The sequence below is a fragment of the Vitis riparia genome, chromosome 14, assembly GCF_004353265.1.
Source record: "Vitis riparia cultivar Riparia Gloire de Montpellier isolate 1030 chromosome 14, EGFV_Vit.rip_1.0, whole genome shotgun sequence".
Classification (NCBI taxonomy): domain Eukaryota; kingdom Viridiplantae; phylum Streptophyta; class Magnoliopsida; order Vitales; family Vitaceae; genus Vitis; species Vitis riparia.
The window spans coordinates 26,377,828-26,395,917 of NC_048444.1; the positions used below are offsets into that span (position 1 = coordinate 26,377,828).

The window sequence follows — 18,090 nt, forward strand, 5'->3', positions numbered from 1 at the left end:
AAGATTACAAGCTTATTAATATTTGAGGCTTTAAATAAATTCATGTTTTACTAATGTAAAACACGCTTAAAAATGAATTTAATTTTATTAAAAATTGCATGTGGGCTAAATCTCTAATTCAATCAGATTCATTATCTTTATGATAGATTTTATTAAACTATTTTTACTAAATTTATAATATTTATTATGAATATAGTTTGATATCTTCTATCTTTAAGCTTTATGATAAACCATTAAATTAATTATTCCTAACTCTTGTGCGTAAATTAGGAAATCTTTTTTAACATTTTATCCTAATTAATTATATAAACATAATGAAATCTCTATGGGGTAAAACCGTTATATTTATATAATTAATTACAATTAATGTCCATTATGTGATCCTTATCCACTTAATATATAATTTTATATAATTAAAAATGTCGTGGCTATTTCTTAATTATTTAAAATTATATGGTTCACTTAGACCTTAAAACTATACGTTATAACTTCAATTTATCTAGCACAATTTAGGCAACATTGCATGCAATTAAAGCTACAATTTTACACATACAAACATATAAATTAGCATAAAATAACCATATTTGCATGTATAAAAAAATCACATAATAATAATTTTATATATATATATATATATATATATATAGTAAAAGTGGATTTTGGATTGTGATTGGGTGCCCAAGCCCATATAGTAACACAATCCAGTTATATGCCCAACAAAATTATTTCAAACGGGTCATAAAGGCCTAAACTGGCCGTCTTTCTTATTAAGCCCATGGCCCAACAATTTACTAAAACTATGGATTAAAATGGCTCATCGTCCATAAGATAGTTTAGTTATCGGATGGTGCAGGAAGTGGGCGCTGCTATTATGAAACCAGCAGCAGATCTCCACCACTATAGGAGCCATGCCATGAACTCAGTCGGAACTCTAAGCCTCCACTGAAAACTCAACGCGACGTCTTCATTTCATCGATAGCACCGTGCTTCAGCGCGACGTCTTCCTTTCACCGGCAACACTAGTCCAAGTCTCGAAGCCGCCTACAATTTAATGATGCAGGTCTGTCAGCGGGAGATTGGTGCACTGTGGTCCAACGCGCCTCCTACCACTATAGGAACCCAGAAACCCAGGTCTTCGCCCGGATCTTGAGGCTCAACTCCCTACTAAACCATTTCCAAAATCATTCTTGGAAACCCCATAAGGGTCTATAGGCTGTTGATATCCAAATGACAATTCTGGCTACCAATCCATTGAAGATTGGAAATGAATGTTTCAAGTAATCCAGAACAATACCGAGTATATTATTAGTTTTAAGTAGTGATTTTGAGAGATCGTAAAAGAAAAAATTTATTTCAAGCATGTTGCATGAATGTATCTCATAACCACATCACCAATTTCATTTTTAAGAAGAAAATACCACTAACAAAGTTTCTGGTGCAAAAATTAATACTAAAGCAGAGGCAAGATTCGTCTGTGATACCAAATGTTAGAATACATACTATCCAAAAGTGTATGAAAACATTGCCATACGAATCAAAACAGAAAAAGTTTAAGATCAATTATTACTTCCAACCATTGATGTTTGATTTGTTATACCCACTTGTTGCTGCAAGTCTTTGATTCTTCCAAACTCTGATCTCTCACATGAGATGGTGTATCACTGAAGAAGAGAACAATAGAGAGTTAGTTCGGGACTGTTAATGTATATTATGGGTATATTATGTTATGGGCTTTAGGCCCAGTTAGGTTACTTGTACCGCATACATATGCCTCCTATATAAAGGCACTGATGTATATTCTTTCACTGAGGAAATACAATACAATCTTTCAGTATTTCTAACATGGTATCAGAGCAGTCAGCTTTGATGATGCAAAATCTGCATGGGATATGTTGGCCAAAAGGTACTCCACTACTCATGGATCCCTGAAATATCAGTTAGTGGTTGAATTACATCAACTCAGGCAAGAACCAGGGCAATCCATCAATGACTATTATGATCAGCTTCGCTTTATTTGGGACTAAATTGACATTTCTGATCCAACTTGGACATGCTCAAAAGATGCTCAGCAATATGCTTCCATTAGAGATGAATTTCGCCTCTATGAATTCTTGATGTCACTTTATAAGAACTTTGAGCCCATTCGTGGTCAGCTACTCAATCGCAGTCCTGCTCCCTCTCTTGATACTGCTGTAAATGAGTTGGTTAGAGAAGAAGCTCGGCTTGCAACCCTTGAAGCCCAGAATAAGCTCAATGTTTTGGCTATTACTCCATCTACTCCACTCATAGAGCAACCCCAGCAATCAGGTGATTCTTATGGCTCTAGCAATCGTCGCAAGCAGACCAACAAAAAGTTCTGCAACTATTGCAAGCGTCCTGGCCACACCATTGAGACTTGTTACCGTCGTAACAAATCTACTGCTGTTGTTGCTAATATTGAGCCTACTCCGCCAATGGCTTCCACCTCAGTTGAGTCCAAGTCTTTTGGATCTACTATCAACCTCTCATCCACTGAACTACAGGAGATCATAGCTCAGGCTGTTCGTATGGCTGGTAATGCATCTCTTTCCACTGCCTTATCTATTCTACCTGGTAAGTCTCAAACTTAGCTTTTTGATTCTGCCTGCTGCAATCACATGACACCTCACTCATCCCTATTCTCCAAACTTGACCCTGCACCACATCCTCTAAATATTCATATAGCTGATGGTTCCACCATGCATGGGAATAGTCTAGGTTTTGTTTCAACCTCTAATCTTTCTGTTCCTGGAGTCTTCCATGTTCCTGACCTATCCTATAATTTGTGCTCTGTGGGACAATTAGCTGAACTAGGTTATCGCCTTATTTTTTACTATTCTGGGTGTATTGTGCAGGATCCGAGGACGGGACAGGAGCTTGGGACCGGTCCTAGAGTTGGGTGTATGTTTCCCGTGAGTAATCTTCATCTTCCACCTGTTGCTCCTGTTTATATTGCTACTGCAGCTGCTGCAGTTTCTTCCTTACCTTCTCTTGCACTTTGTCATTCTCGTCTTGGTCATGCATCATCTTCTCGGGTACACCAGTTAGTGTCTAGGGGTCTGTTGGGTTCTGTGTCTAAAGACATTTTTTATTGTACTTCTTGTCAATTAGAAAAACAGTCAATTTTGTCTTTTAATAATAGTGAATCCATTTCTAATAGTATTTTTGAGTTAATTCATTCTGATGTTTAGGGACCTTCTCCTGTTGCTAGTATTGGTGGATCTCGATACTTTGTTGTTTTTATTGATGATTATTCCCGTTATAGTTGGATTTTCCCTATGAAATCTCGTTCCGAAATTTTATCAATATATAACAATTTTGCAAAAATGGTTGAAACACAATTCTCCAAACGTATCAAAACCTTTCGATCTAATAATGCTCTTGAATATACTCAACATGCGTTTCAAGCTCTGTTACATTCCTATGGCACTGTACATCATCTAACTTGTCCAGGTACCTCTCAGCAAAATGGTCGAGCCGAAAGAAAACTTCGTCATATTCTTGACACTGTTCGTGCTCTGCTTCTTTCTGCCAAAATTCCTGCCCCATTTTGGGGTGAAGCGGCTTTTCATGCTGTTCATGCAATTAACCGTATTCCAAGTGCTGTCATCCATAATCAGACTCCGTATGAGCGTCTCTTTGGGTCACCCCTTGTCTATCATCACCTTCACTCATTTGGATCTGCTTGTTTTGTTCTTCTTCAGTCTCATGAGCACAACAAACTTGAGCCTCGCTTTAGACTCTGTTGTTTCCTTGATTATGGTGAAACTCAAAAGGGGTATAGGTGTTATGATCCTGTCTCTCATCGTCTTCGTGTTTCTCGTAATGTTGTCTTTTGGGAACATCGATTGTTTGTTGAACTCTCTCACTTTCGTTCTTCCTTGACTAACTCCTCTGTTTTAGAAATCTTTCCAGATGAGTCTCTTGTTCCTTTTACAAATACTTTTGATCCTCCTTTGGACTTCTCTCCAGTTATTTTTTATGCTTCCCTTAGATAGGTTGCAGATGAACAGATTGATGACGAGCTACCCCACTTTGAGACTAGGTCCCCTGCTCCTACTCTGCCTGAAGATCCTCCACAAGACATTCCACCTCACCACTCAACCCGGGTAAGATCCATTCCTCCACACCTACTTGACTATCATTGTTACACTGCCCTTGCTACACTTCACGAGCCTCAAACCTATCGTGAGGCCTCTACTGACCCTTTATGGCAGATTGCTATGAAAGAGGAACTTGATGCATTAACCAAAAACCATACTTGGGACCTGGTTCCTCTCTCTCCTAGACAGTCTATGGTTGGTTGTAAGTGGATCTATAAGATCAAGACTCGCTCTGATGGATCCGTTGAGCGCTACAAGGCTCGTCTTGTTGCCAAAGGCTTTACACAGGAATATGGGATTGATTATGAAGAGACTTTTGCTCCAGTTGCTCGTATCTCATCTGTTCGTGCTCTCTTAGCTGTTGCTGCTGCTCGTCATTGGGACCTTTTTTAGATGGATGTTAAAAATGCCTTCCTTAATGGGGATCTGAGTGAAGTAGTCTATATGCAACCTCCTCCTGGTCTCTCTGTTGAATCAAACAAGGTTTGTCATCTTCGACGTGCACTTTATGGTCTTAAACAAGCCCTACGAGCTTGGTTTTCCAAGTTCAGCTCCACTATTTTTCGCTTGGGTTACACTGCCAGTCCGTATGATTCTGCCTTATTTCTTCGTCGTACTGATAAAGACACTATTTTGCTTCTTCTATATGTGGATGATATAATCATAACTGGTAATGACCTTAGTGGCATTCAAGAACTCAAGGATTTTCTCAGTCAGCAGTTTGAGATGAAAGATCTTGGACATCTCAGCTATTTCCTGGGTCTTGAAATTACTCATTCCACAGATGGTCTTTATATTACTCAAGCCAAGTATGCTTCTGATCTGCTGTCTCAAGCCGGACTCACTGACAGTAAGAATGTTGACACTCCAGTCGAACTTAATGCGCATCTGATACCCTCCGGGGGGAAACCATTGTCCAATCCTTCTCTTTACAGACGATTGGTTGGCAGCTTAGTTTATCTCACAGTTACTCATCTAGACATCTCCTATGCTGTTCATCAGGTGAGCCAGTATTTGTCTGCTCCACGATCAACTCACTATACTACTGTTCTGCGTATTCTTCGATACCTGAAGGGTACCATTTTTCATGGCCTTTTCTACTCAGCTCAATCTCCTCTTGTACTCCGTGCATTCTCTGATGCTGATTGGGCAGGAGATCCTACTGATTGCAGGTCCACTATAGGTTACTGCTTCCTTCTTGGTTCTTCTTTGATTTCTTGGAGAAGTAAGAAACAAACTTTTGTGGCCCGCTCCAGTACTGAAGCAAAATATCGTGCCCTTGCTAATACCACATCTGAGCTCCTTTGGTTAAGATGGCTTCTTAAGGATTTGGGTGTGTCCACCTCCTCTACTACTCTCCTTTATTGTGACAACCAGAGTGCCATTCATATTGCTCACAATGATGTCTTTCATGAACGGACTAAACACATCGAGATTGATTGTCATTTTATCCGTTATCATCTTGTCCATGGTGCTCTTAAGCTTTTCTCTGTCTCCTCCAAAGATCAGCTTGCAGATATCTTCACCAAGTCACTTCTTACAAGACGCACTCGTGATTTAATTGACAACCTCAAGTTGGTCTCACATCCACCTTGAGTTTGAAGGGGGTTGTTAATGTATATTATGGGTATATTATGTTATGGGCTTTAGGCCCAGTTAGGTTACTTGTACCGCACACATATGCCTCCTATATAAAGGCACTGATGTATATTCTTTCACTGAGGAAATACAATATAATCTTTCAGTATTTCTAACAGGGACGAAAAATTAATATTTAGAGTTGTGGCTTCCCATCAAAACCACGTCGTTGCCATATACCACCATTTTAGAGGTGTTGCGGGCATGTAACAGATAACATTATACTCAATTTACTTAATGACTTAAATTAAGTTATTAACTCAAGTTGATTTACCAAACACACACGAAGATACTACATTATAAAAAAATTGTATAGTTTAATGTATGATTGACTTACTAAGTAATTAATAATTTCCTACTTTGCTTTATCTATAAAGCCCTTATAAAATATGTATTTAGTGTTACTTGTTTTTCGGGAAAAAAAAAAAATATATCCAATTATACATATAATAATTTATTAATTAATTGACTAAAAAGTAATAATTTTTTAAAATTATTTATAAAATAAGTATTAAACAAATATTAATACATCAAATTTTAAAGCTTTTAAAGTAATTTTTAAGAATATAAAATAAATCTATACTTTTGTATGAAAATATTTATTCTTTATATAAATTTTATTACTAAAACAAAAAAAACAAAAAATATATGCATATGAGGGTTTTTTTTAATGTCCCTATTTGAGTATTTGGCATCTACATTGCCCTAAAATACAATGTTTTTTTTTTTCATATAATAATAATATAAAAATTATCCAAAAAAAAACAAAGAATAAAGTTTTATTTTATTAAATTATTGAGTTGCATATTTTTAAATTATTTTGAAACTTTTTTTTAATTCCATGTGATTTAAGGAAAAATGCAATGCATGTAAAATAGAAAAGAAAAATAATAAAATAAAATAAAATAAAATAAAAAATATATTTAAAATTAATGAATTATTTTTATAGTATAGCTCAAACTTATTTTACTTATTTTAATTTTTGTATATAAAAATTAATTAAATAATTTAAATATATATAAAATTTTAAATAATTTTAATTATTTTTTATTTTCTTTTATATTTTTTATAATACGTCTATATAAAAAAAATTATTATTTTTTTTCAATCTTTCCTCAATCCTCTTACTTTTCAAAAACTAAGAAATTAGGTTTAAGTAATGAAATTTTTTATTTTTAATTCTAACATAGGGCAAGGTAATTAGAGCTAAGGTAACCTTGGTCATGGACACACCTTGTAGTTAAATAGTTTTAAGTATGAATGATAATAGAGTGAGTTCAAAATGGTTATCCCCGTCTCAATCCCGCATATTTATTCAAAATGATTTTCATCCCTATTAAAAAAATTAAATGGTATGCCCACCCGCTTCACCTTTTAATTTTTGTTTGAAAATTTTAAAATTTTTAATTACATTATGATAAATATACTTTATAAATAATTAAAATATTATAAATTTTATAATTTGTTTTATTGAAAAATATTTATTATTATTATTGTTATAATTATAAAAATATGAAAATAAAAATTAAATTAAATTAAATTGATATATAATCGGGATGGAACAAGGTAATACTAAATTCTTCCCATGTTTTTTAAAAAAATTCAACCCCACCAGTAATTCATTTATTTAAATTTTAAACTCATTTCGTTAAGGATGAGACGGGGCAGATACCCAAAAAAACCTATCGTTACCATCCCTAGTTCCATGCACCACAATCACGACTTTAATTTTCAAACCAAACCTCGTAAATGTGAAATTAATATCCAAAAACATGGTAGTAGTGTTATTTCAACAATTTAATATCATAGTACATGGTGGTGTTATTTCAACAATTTATTGATTTTCCTTGTGAAAGGAAAATAAAATTGATTTGTCCTTTGCATAAACCATATCAAATGTAATGATATCCAATAATGTAATTTACTGAAAAATCAAAGCATTACATTATTTGTCACACAAGTGTATCATTCTTAACACAAATCTTTCCAAATCTTTCCATCCTTTAAATACTTTATTATTGATGAAAATATAGAGGTCAAATATGATTTTATTACTAATCAATATGTTAGGACATTTTGTTTTTCTTATTGATTAGACGCGACTTATTTTTAGAAGTCTTAATGGTTAGGAAGACTTTAAGGTTTTGTACAATTAAGGGGTGTTTGGTAAACCAACTTAATAACTTAAAATGACTTAATAACTTAATTTAAGTCATTAAGTAAATTAATTATATTTTGTAAAATAATTTAATGGTACAACTTAAAGTAAAAAATAACTTTAAGTAATAAGTAAAAACAATTAACTTATTCTTAAATTAATATTTTTATTTTACTTTTTTATTCTCATTTGTCATAATTACCTTCACGACTTCTTTTACTATTCCATGACCTCCATTGATACTTAGCATCCTTTACCCTAATTATAATTTATGAGAATAAATATGTTAATGTGATAATTTAAAATAAATTTTAAACTTATTTTACCCAACAATCTTGATAGTTAAAATAATAATTAAGTAGTAAGTTTTAAGTCAATAACTCGAGTATAGATAAATTTAAAGTAAACTTAAGTTATTAAATAATAAATATTAAGTTTTACTAAACACTTTTCGATAAAAGTGCAGGGTTATTAAATTCAAGATAAATATGCATGATTAATACAAAAAAAATTAGGATGAAAATCATCTATGTGTTTTATAATCAAATATGTATTATTTTTTAATTCCGATTTTGGTAAGTTTTAAATTTGTGATTATTTCTAAATTATGATTTGATTTTAAATAACATATTTTTTAATATTAATACGTCTATATAAAAATTTGAAAATTCTCCTAATTGGTTATTAGAGTTTTTTTTGAATATTTTACAATTAGGAAACTTTTCATAATAGAAGTCTAGGATATTTCAAAAATAAAATGATTTGTTTGAAAATTATAGGACTCTAAGAAAACTATAAAAGAAAAACTATAGGATATTTATGTACGAAATTTTTATTCTCATACAAATAAATAAATTATTATAAAAATATATAAAATGTTTATAATTAATAACTCGTGTCTTATTTTAATTATTATTAATATTGCGCCAAGTTTATTAAATTCAAGATAAATATGGATGACTAATACAAAAAATTAGGATGAAAATCATCTATGTGTTTTATAATCAGGTATGTATTATTTTTTAATTTTGATTTTGGTAAGTTTTAAAATTGTTATTATTTTTGAATTATGATATGATTTTAAATAATATATTTTTTAATATTTAAAAAATTGGAAATTCTCCTAATTGGTTATTAGAGTTTTTTTTTTTTTTTTTTTTTTTTTTTTTTTTTTAATATTTTACAATTAGGAAACTTTTCATAATAGAAGTCTAGGATATTTCAAATATAAAATGATTTGTTTGAAAATTATTGGACTCTAAGAAAACCATAAAAGAAAAATTATAGGATATTTATGTTCAAAATTTTTATTCTCATACAAATAAATAAATCATTATAAAATATATAAAAATTTTATAATTAATAACCCGTGTCTTATTTTAATAATAATAATAATAATAATTATTATTATTATTATTATTTATTTTTAAATAATTTCAATCTCAAATTATCTTTAAATATTAAATAAATTATTTATTATTTCTTAATAAAAAATGAGTAGAAAAATCTATATGATAAAAATATGAATAAATTAGATAATATCCAAATAGATAAAATTTAATAATAGCTTATATCCAATTTTTATATGGATTTTTAATCAAATTTTGATGAAAAGCTTTAATAAAACAATCTATTTATTATTTTAACATATTTTAATCATTTACAAATTCTTTTAATTTACCCAAAAAATTTACAATTTTAGAAAAACAATATACGAATTTATTGAAATTAAAATGCATACCACTAAAAGTTTTTAGGCTTGTTTGAAAATTATTTTTTGAGATATAAAAAAATATTTGATAATAAAAAATTGTTTTATGTTTAATATAAAAATATTTTTAAAATATATTATAAAATATTAAAAATAGGTTTAAAACATTTTAGGTTTTTGACTTTTATTCTATAAAAATAAAAAGAAAAATTTCAAAAATTATTTTTGAAAACTATTACCAAACATGCCTTGCATTTTTTAAATATATATTTCAAATATTTAATTTGTGAAAGGAAAATTCTTGAAAAAAAAAAGAAATATAAAAAAAATTACACGTGGTCACAGTGAAAAAGCATGAGAGAAGAAAACACTGATCGTTTTAATCCGAAGCTTCATACTTCTTTCCCAAGCCTCCATCCCTACCATTAGGGTTTTGGCGGTGTCTGCAATTCCCAAAACAACCTTCCACAATTCTCAATCCAACAAGGTATATCCATTCGCATTCACACCTTTCTCTGTTTGGTTGTTCCGAAAGTAAAAGGAAAGTGAGGAAAAGGCGAGAAAAAGAAAGATTGTTGTTTTTTTTTTCTTTTACGGTGCAAGTGCAAAACCCTGGTATTTTTTGAATTTTTTATTTGGAAATTATAAGTTTTATCGATCGCATTTCATTTGTTTTCTGTTTGGTCGCTGAGAAAATAGAAGGGAAAAGCGGGGTATTCGTTTCTGCTGAATATACAAAAACCTGGGTTTTTTTTTTTTTTTTTAATGTTGTTTTATTTTATTTTTGAAGTTTGAATATCGTTTGTTTTCGTCCGGTTTCTCAGCAACCAAACAGGGGTCATTCGATTTTGAAATTCTTGCATCGGATGCTGGGTGTTGGCTGCTGAGAAAATGTAGGAAGAGGGAAGGAAAAATCCATTTTTGAATCTTTGATTTTTCGTGGTCTGAATATGAAACGTTGGAAGGCTTTCTTGATTGAGTCCATTGCAGCTATTTGAATCAGTTGAGGTTTTAGTTTTTCGTTTTCCTCAGTTTTTTCAGCATCCAAAAGGGTAGGGCTAGGATTTTTTAACTGGTCATTCAATTGTTTGTCTGAATCAGAGGTTTTTCTTTTTCTTGAAGGTCTAATGGCGAAAGCTTCAGCTGGAGCTACAAATTCTGGGAATCGAACTGGGGTCCGGATTGTTGTTGCTGGAGACCGAGGCACTGGAAAATCAAGCTTGATTGTTACAGCTGCTGCAGAAAACTTTCCGGCCAATGTGGCACCGGTGTTGCCACCAACGAGATTGCCTGATGATTTCTACCCTGACCGCGTGCCCATCACAATCATCGATACCTCATCTAGGTAACAAATCTTGTTTCTGTATGCTACGTTTGGTTGGAGAGAAAATTTGGTAAAAGTGTAAGGAAATAGTGCTCTCTTTGCTTGGTGAGAAATTGTGCAGACAGATAGGAAGTCAATAACCTGTTTGGTTGCTGAGAAAATATAGGAAAAGAAAAGAAATCAAAAGTTGAGCTTGATTTTTTATTTTATTTTTGAACTCCATTTCATTGGGCATAAAACAAATGTTTGTTCTATTCATCTGTATTTTCATTTTCTTCATTAAGATTTATATCCTGAATTTTTGCCCATTACAGCCATGAATACCGGAGAAAATGTGGAAAAGATAGAAACTAATACATAATGTCTTAGACAAAGTGGTAAAAAAAAAAAAGAAGGTAAATAAAGCTAGATTCTTCTTATATATATATATACTGCTTTGGTTTTCTGAGAAATGGGAAAACCTGCCTTATCATGGCCATTAGGGTAGTCTGCTGCATTTGGTTGCAAGGAAACCAAGGAAAAGAGAAATCAATTGATTTCTTGCCCTTTTTTGTGTCATCTTCTCCCGAGAAGATGGAAAATTTGATCTTTTTGGGCCAAAAATATATTTATTTTTCTCCATCTTCTCATTAACTGGATGGAGCATTGAGTATTCTTTAATTGGGGAAAAAAAACCTGGACTATATTGAGTCTAATTCAACTATTTTGTTTAGTTGAATTCAGTTTTTCTGATTTGGAAAGTGAATCCACAAAGAATATGGTATTTGGATTTTCTTTTTCCTATTTTCTTCCTCAGAGAATAATCCCAGTAATATATTCAGTTAAATTTTGACTGACTTATTGTTATCTATTTTTCAATCAGTTTGGAGAATAGAAGTGCACTTGCTGATGAACTGAGACGGGCTGATGCTGTTGTACTTACTTATGCCTGTGATCAGCCTGCAACTCTTGATCGGCTGAGTACTTTTTGGCTTCCAGAACTTCGTCGCTTAGAGGTTTTTCTTCTTCTTATCATAAAATTTTATATTATTCCTATTGGCTGTTTGTTTTTACAGAATTTATTTCCAGGTTTCATGGATAAAGAGATGATATTTTCATCAACCATCAATATAGAATATCCACTGAATAAGTGGAACATTATTGAGAAATTCTTTTTGGAAAATCTCCCCAGGATATATATGTCAGAATAGCAAAACCAGCGATCTTGTTTTTGACAAATTTGTAATGGGGATGAGTAAATTTTGATGAGCAGGTAAAGGTCCCAGTTATTGTGGTTGGATGTAAGCTAGATCTGAGGGATGAGAATCAGCAAATGAGCCTGGAACAGGTTATGTCACCAATCATGCAGCAGTTTCGGGAGATAGAAACTTGTATAGAATGTTCGGCATCCACACATATCCAGGTAAATTAAGTGCTCTTTACTTTACTGTTTGGTTCTTTTAGTTGCTTTTCTGGCTACAAGCTTTATCAGTCTGTTATCGGATGCAATACTTAATTTCTTTTCGTTTTTTTTGGAATAAGATGACCTGATATAGTATGAACACTTGTGATATGTTTATTTGTTTAATACATTTGGTTGTATATTATGACAGCTGGTCACAATACTCATGAGCCACTCTATACCTAGGTTATTTGCTAGTTTTTTGGTATTTATTTTGACGATTGATACATGTTATGAACATTGTATGTTATGTGGAGGGCTGTTAAATACAGAAAACAAATGGAGCTCTGGTATGGTTTGGTTTGTTGAGGCAAGCTTGACTTCTAAGCTTCATCCGAGGCTCCAAGACCAAGGATTGTGCAAGGATCACTTCCAGCTTGACCTCTTTGGAATGCAGATCAGCTTGCTAGTCCTAGTAGCAAGTGCCTGGTTTTGGTCAGGGCTGTTTTGAGGGCCGGGACTAGTTCTCTTTGCATTTCCTATTTAAGGGATATTTTGTCATTCTTTATATGCTTTTTTTTTTTTTATTAATAATATTTCTCATTTTCCTAACACTAAACCCACTCTCACCCAGACCCAACCTGTTGATGAGTCATCTGCCATTAGAATTTTTCATTTGTTTAGGGTGGAAGTGTGAAAAGCCGTGCAAGGGTAAGTTTTGTTTAGCCACATCAGAACGTTACTTTATTTCATGAACTCTGTAAAAGTTATCTCACGTGACAGTCTAAGCCTGTAGCACTCCCTTCCCCCACCTACCCCCACACACACTAAAAATAAAGGGCAAAAAAAGGCTACCTATTGCATGTGATGTCAATATTGCATTTTATCAATATATAGACTTAAAAAAAAAGTTATCCATACTTAATCTGTTGGTTGATTCTGATTTGGTATGGTTAAGGCTCTGTCTTGATGATTTGGCATTGACACAATTTCATCGTCAGAATTCAAAATGATGGGATTTCTCCACTTACAGATCCCTGAAGTTTTCTACTATGCACAAAAGGCAGTGCTTCATCCAACGGGACCGCTATTTGATCAAGAAACGCAGACTTTGAAGCCCCGGTGTGTGAGAGCTTTGAAACGAATATTCATTTTGTGTGATCATGACAGGGATGGTGCCCTGAGTGATGCAGAATTAAATGATTTTCAGGTTTCTTTTCGCTGCTCCAAATTTTTTTCCTTGAATCTGTCCTGTAGAAAATGATCTAATAATGATTGAAAACAAGTTCTTATTTTTTGCAAAAAGTTATGGTATTTTGTGACTGAGATTGTTGAAGGAATTAATAATTAGTGTAAACAGGTCAAATGTTTCAATGCTCCATTGCAACCTTCTGAAATATCTGGTGTTAAGAGGGTTGTGCAAGAAAAATTGCATGAAGGAGTCAATGATCGTGGTCTTACTTTGACTGGATTCCTCTTTCTCCATGCATTATTCATTGAAAAAGGGCGTCTCGAGACAACATGGACTGTCCTAAGGAAGTTTGGGTACAATAATGATATCAAACTAAGGGAGGATCTCATTCCATTGTCATTTAAACGGGCTCCTGATCAGGTAACTTCTTATTGGTAAACAATCAGTATTATGGTCTTGAATTTGTGGCAATGTTCAGATGCTTTTGTTAAGTGCTGACTCTGCTGACAATTATTTGTATCTGTTTATGTAAAAGTGAGTGCAAATTCAGAGAAGTTGCTTATATTTTGAATGCATAATTTTCAAGAACATTGGTTTGGTTTGTTGAAGTAAGCTCTAATATAAGGACCCTTTACGAGTTATTGGCAAATGACAATTAAGGAAGGGCTGACTTTTTTTTATGTATTTGTTTTCTTGTCTGGTCTTGTTTCTTGACATATTGGTGTGGCTTGCATGCTGCCTGTGTACTTGGGTTGTATGCCTTTTTGGCATTGTTCATTTTATGCTCAATGGTTATTATCTATCGAAAGAGAAACAATGTTTATGATCGTTTATGCCAAATTCACAGTGATGACTCTCAATGCTAATAGGAATTGATTTATGATAGGGGCTAGAGGCAGATAAAACAGTCTGGCTTTTTGGTGCTGATATGAAATGCTATTCATCTCTTACTTGGAGGTGATATGATTGTTGACATGTTTATTGAACTTTGGTTTTTCCATCTAGATGATATATATGTAGTTACAGATTCTAAATCATTAAATCTGGTTGTTATTAAGCTTCCCCTTTTTCCTTAATGATAAAAATGTGACTCATCATGCCTGCTTACTTTTGTAGGGTCCCTCTGTCCATGTAAAAGTTTATTGTATCATTTATTTTTTGGGAATATCTGGTACTGGAGTCTCATGGATTTTAGCCATTGAAATGTTATGAAAGATAGCAGTTTATCTAACTGGCTTGGCTTGTCTCAGGTTCAGGCTTACTTTACACCATAATTTAATACAATTGGAATTGTGGGCAAGTGAATTGCATTTTATGGCCGCCCAAATGTTTGGTTATATCCGTCTAATTCATATCCTGGAAGTATATGGTTTCTTGTTTGGAATGCTTACTCCTCTCATGTTTTGTGTAGAATATGGAGCTGACAACTGAAGCCCTTGAGTTTCTGAAGGGAATCTTTAGCTTGTTTGACATTGATGGTGTATGTACTATTTCTTTCCTTATCAATCACTTAGATGTCACATATAGTTTGATACAATGATGCAGTTTTAAATGCTCGATATGGTTTAAATGAACTTAGTTTTATCACATTATTCGTTTATTAGTTCATTTTTAATTGTGATCGGAATTGTTTATATCAACCATAACCTAGTGCTACTCATAGCATCTAGAGTCCTAAGTTGAAGACCCAGAGTGGCTCATATCAGTGATAGCCTTGAGCTATTCACAACATTTAAAGCCCTGAACGCACGACCTATAGTCGTTCATGTCAACCATGACCTTAAGATGTTATAGTATCTGTAGCCCTTAGATCAAAACCCCGAGTCATTCATGTCATCCACAACCCTAAGCTCTTGATTTAGAGTCTTTCATGTCATTAACAACCCTGATCTATTCATAAGATCAAGTTTCTCATTGATGTAATTACATTGCTCTTTTATTGTTGTTATTATATCCATCATAATCTTGATGGTATACTCATTGTTTTGGAGTCTAAGATACTTAAATTTCATGTCTATTTAGTTCAGATATAGAAAGTATGCTGGGGCAGAAGTTCCACAGTCATCTTGCATGCCACCTTCCCTCTCTGTCTCTTTCTCTCTAAATAGATTCTGAATTTTCTCATCCCTTTCTTTGCTTTATCCAAAGTACAAAGTTGAGTTGAGGTATAATACAGAATGACTTTGATACTTTCTATTAAGTGTGGATATTTTATTTTATTTTTTGTGCATTTCCACTTTGATGTATCTTTAAACATTTATTATTATAGAAGATATCATACTTATCAAATATACATATAGAAGATACCATCTAAGTAACAAAAGGTGCAGGAAACAATGCCAGATTTGACAGCATCACACCTACATTGAACTCGGTCTGCCTGTCACAATTATGAAGAGAGGCCCATCATATATGACTTCATATTTCACCACAAAGACACACATAAACACGCATGCACACACCATAGTTCATGGAATCAAAATATATAGCTAGAGATAGATATGCTTCATAAATTCACTAAACCCCATAGTAGCTTTATTTATTTCTTTTGATAGGCAAAGAACAAATATATGAACAAAACCTAACAAAAAAGGGGGTGAACCCTATGTACTCGGGGTATGCAAGAGGCATTGAGAGAACAGAACAGAAACAAGAATGCCTAGGCAAAAAAAAAAAAAGGCCCTATACCAAATCTAAAATGTTCATCAATGAACAGTTATTGGGGCTATAGACCACTTCACAAGGATATTATAAGGTTCTCCATCAATTTTTGTTTGTGAAGCACTTCCTTGTTGAAAATCCATTTATGAAGCTCTCTCCACATGCACTAAAGCAAACTAAGGGGAGTCATTCGCCAAACCTTGGCCTCATATCCAAGCCCCAAAACTTCCATCCCAGTGGGAGATTTCTGGCTTTGTCTGGAAACACTCACTGCTTTAAAAAATGGGTAGTAACATTTCGACAATTTTCTGGTTTTGGCATGGTGGATTAAGATATGGTTTGCCAACTCTTCCTATGTGTTGAAGCCTAAGAAGGTTGCACCGTAGCAGAGATAATGTCTTGATGCTTATATGATCTCGACAAAGGCCATTACTTTCTGTTGAAGGTGGATTCCTTATAGAGCAATTTTCATGATTCAATCTGCATTATCTATTTTTAGAGGGTACAAGTCTGAGAATATCTTGGAACCCAATTGCATCACAAATCTTGACAAAAATTAGTCATTAGGGTGCAAGGGGATAAAGTGGGTGTTAGCCACATTTTATAGATGTTGACATATGGGACCCGCTTCGTTTCATGCACGTCCTTATATGGAGGCCTATTTTAATAGTTATATTTGTAAAATGTTATGTTACTTCATGTAACATAGCATTTTTTACTTGGTCATATATCATTATCAGCATGTCTTACTTGATCATAATCATGTCTTATTATGAAGTTTTTCAAGGACATAGTCCAAATTTTCTTTCTTTTGCTTTCTCAAAATTTTCAAGGACATAGGAATCACTAAATATCTTCATTTCCAGTGCATAGGAAGTTGCTGATGTCCTTGTCACTTTGTCAAATTTTCCATATTTTGTTCTGTAGTGGCTCTGGTAAAAATGCTGTGACTGAAGTAAAATCTATTAAATATCTATCAAAAAAAAAAAAAAGACCTGTCAAAAAAAATTATAATAATAAACCTCCCTTCCTCTTGCTAGAGCCCAAGACCTGTCAATTTTTTTTTTTGATAAGTAAACAAGATATGCATTAGAAAAAGGCTAAAAGCCGCAAAGCATACAGGGAGTATACAAGGCGGCTACAGCCTCAAAAAAGAACAGGACCAAAAAAAAAACTACCTCCCCCTTAAGGGGAGCCCAAGACCTGTCAATAAAGTCTAACAAGGACGAGAATGCCTCACCTGTGGAATTCCTTTGTCCAAAGAATGGGGGGTATAAGGAAAGAATTATGCTTAGTATTATTACTAACTTGGAGGGTTAGGGTCAGAGTGATGAAATTGTCAGCATAAGCTAAATGTTTTTCAACAGTGTTGGTAAGTAAACTTCCATTCATGTTTTATGATTGTATTCTTCTATTTTATCTAGCCTAGAGCTCTCTAGTTAGTTAAGTAGTTGCACAGCTTCTCAAAATCCTGATCGATATGGATTTTGTTTTGAGCAGGATGGGGCACTGCACCCTGATGAGCTTGTAGATCTTTTTTCTACTGCACCAGAAAGGTACTTCTGTTTTCCTAAAACATCAATTTATGGTTTTGTTTTTGCTACTTTACTTCAACATATATCATTTCCTATTTTATTAATAAGAAATATGATATGTGTTATTGTCTGTTGGAACTTATAAACATCCTGTTGGAATTTGTAGTTGCACAACATATATCATTTCCTATGTAATTGTTATTTGCAGTATTTTGTTTAATAAAAAACAATGAAGCTGTTGTTGACTAATATTTCATATGGAAATTAGGGTAGAATGCATTGATTATAAGTTTTATGAGGCTTGTTAACCAATTTTGTGTTCCTTAAGGGCATCTGGTTTTGCTGTCATCTGAGCTGTCAAACTCAATG

The 18,090-nt window shown here is 33.1% G+C and overlaps 1 protein-coding gene across 4 annotated transcripts; it reads left to right on the forward strand.

Annotated features, from left to right (window-relative positions):
• Positions 1–10,013: 10,013 nt before the first annotated feature.
• Positions 10,014–17,889, forward strand: LOC117929615 (mitochondrial Rho GTPase 1-like). 4 transcript variants are annotated; one of them, XM_034849955.1, is made up of 8 exons: positions 10,014–10,115; positions 10,751–10,973; positions 11,815–11,947; positions 12,205–12,354; positions 13,367–13,543; positions 13,694–13,945; positions 14,937–15,005; positions 17,687–17,889. In XM_034849955.1, exons 2-8 carry the CDS (start codon positions 10,756–10,758, stop codon positions 17,864–17,866), a joined length of 1,179 nt encoding a protein of 392 aa, XP_034705846.1. In that variant the 5' UTR covers positions 10,014–10,115; positions 10,751–10,755; the 3' UTR covers positions 17,867–17,889. The 4 variants fall into 4 exon arrangements, with proteins under 4 accessions (XP_034705846.1, XP_034705845.1, XP_034705848.1 ...); XM_034849954.1 differs by lacking the exon at positions 10,014–10,115 and adding an exon at positions 10,138–10,243; XM_034849957.1 differs by lacking the exon at positions 10,014–10,115 and adding an exon at positions 10,490–10,636.
• The last annotated feature ends 201 nt before the right edge of the window (positions 17,890–18,090 follow it).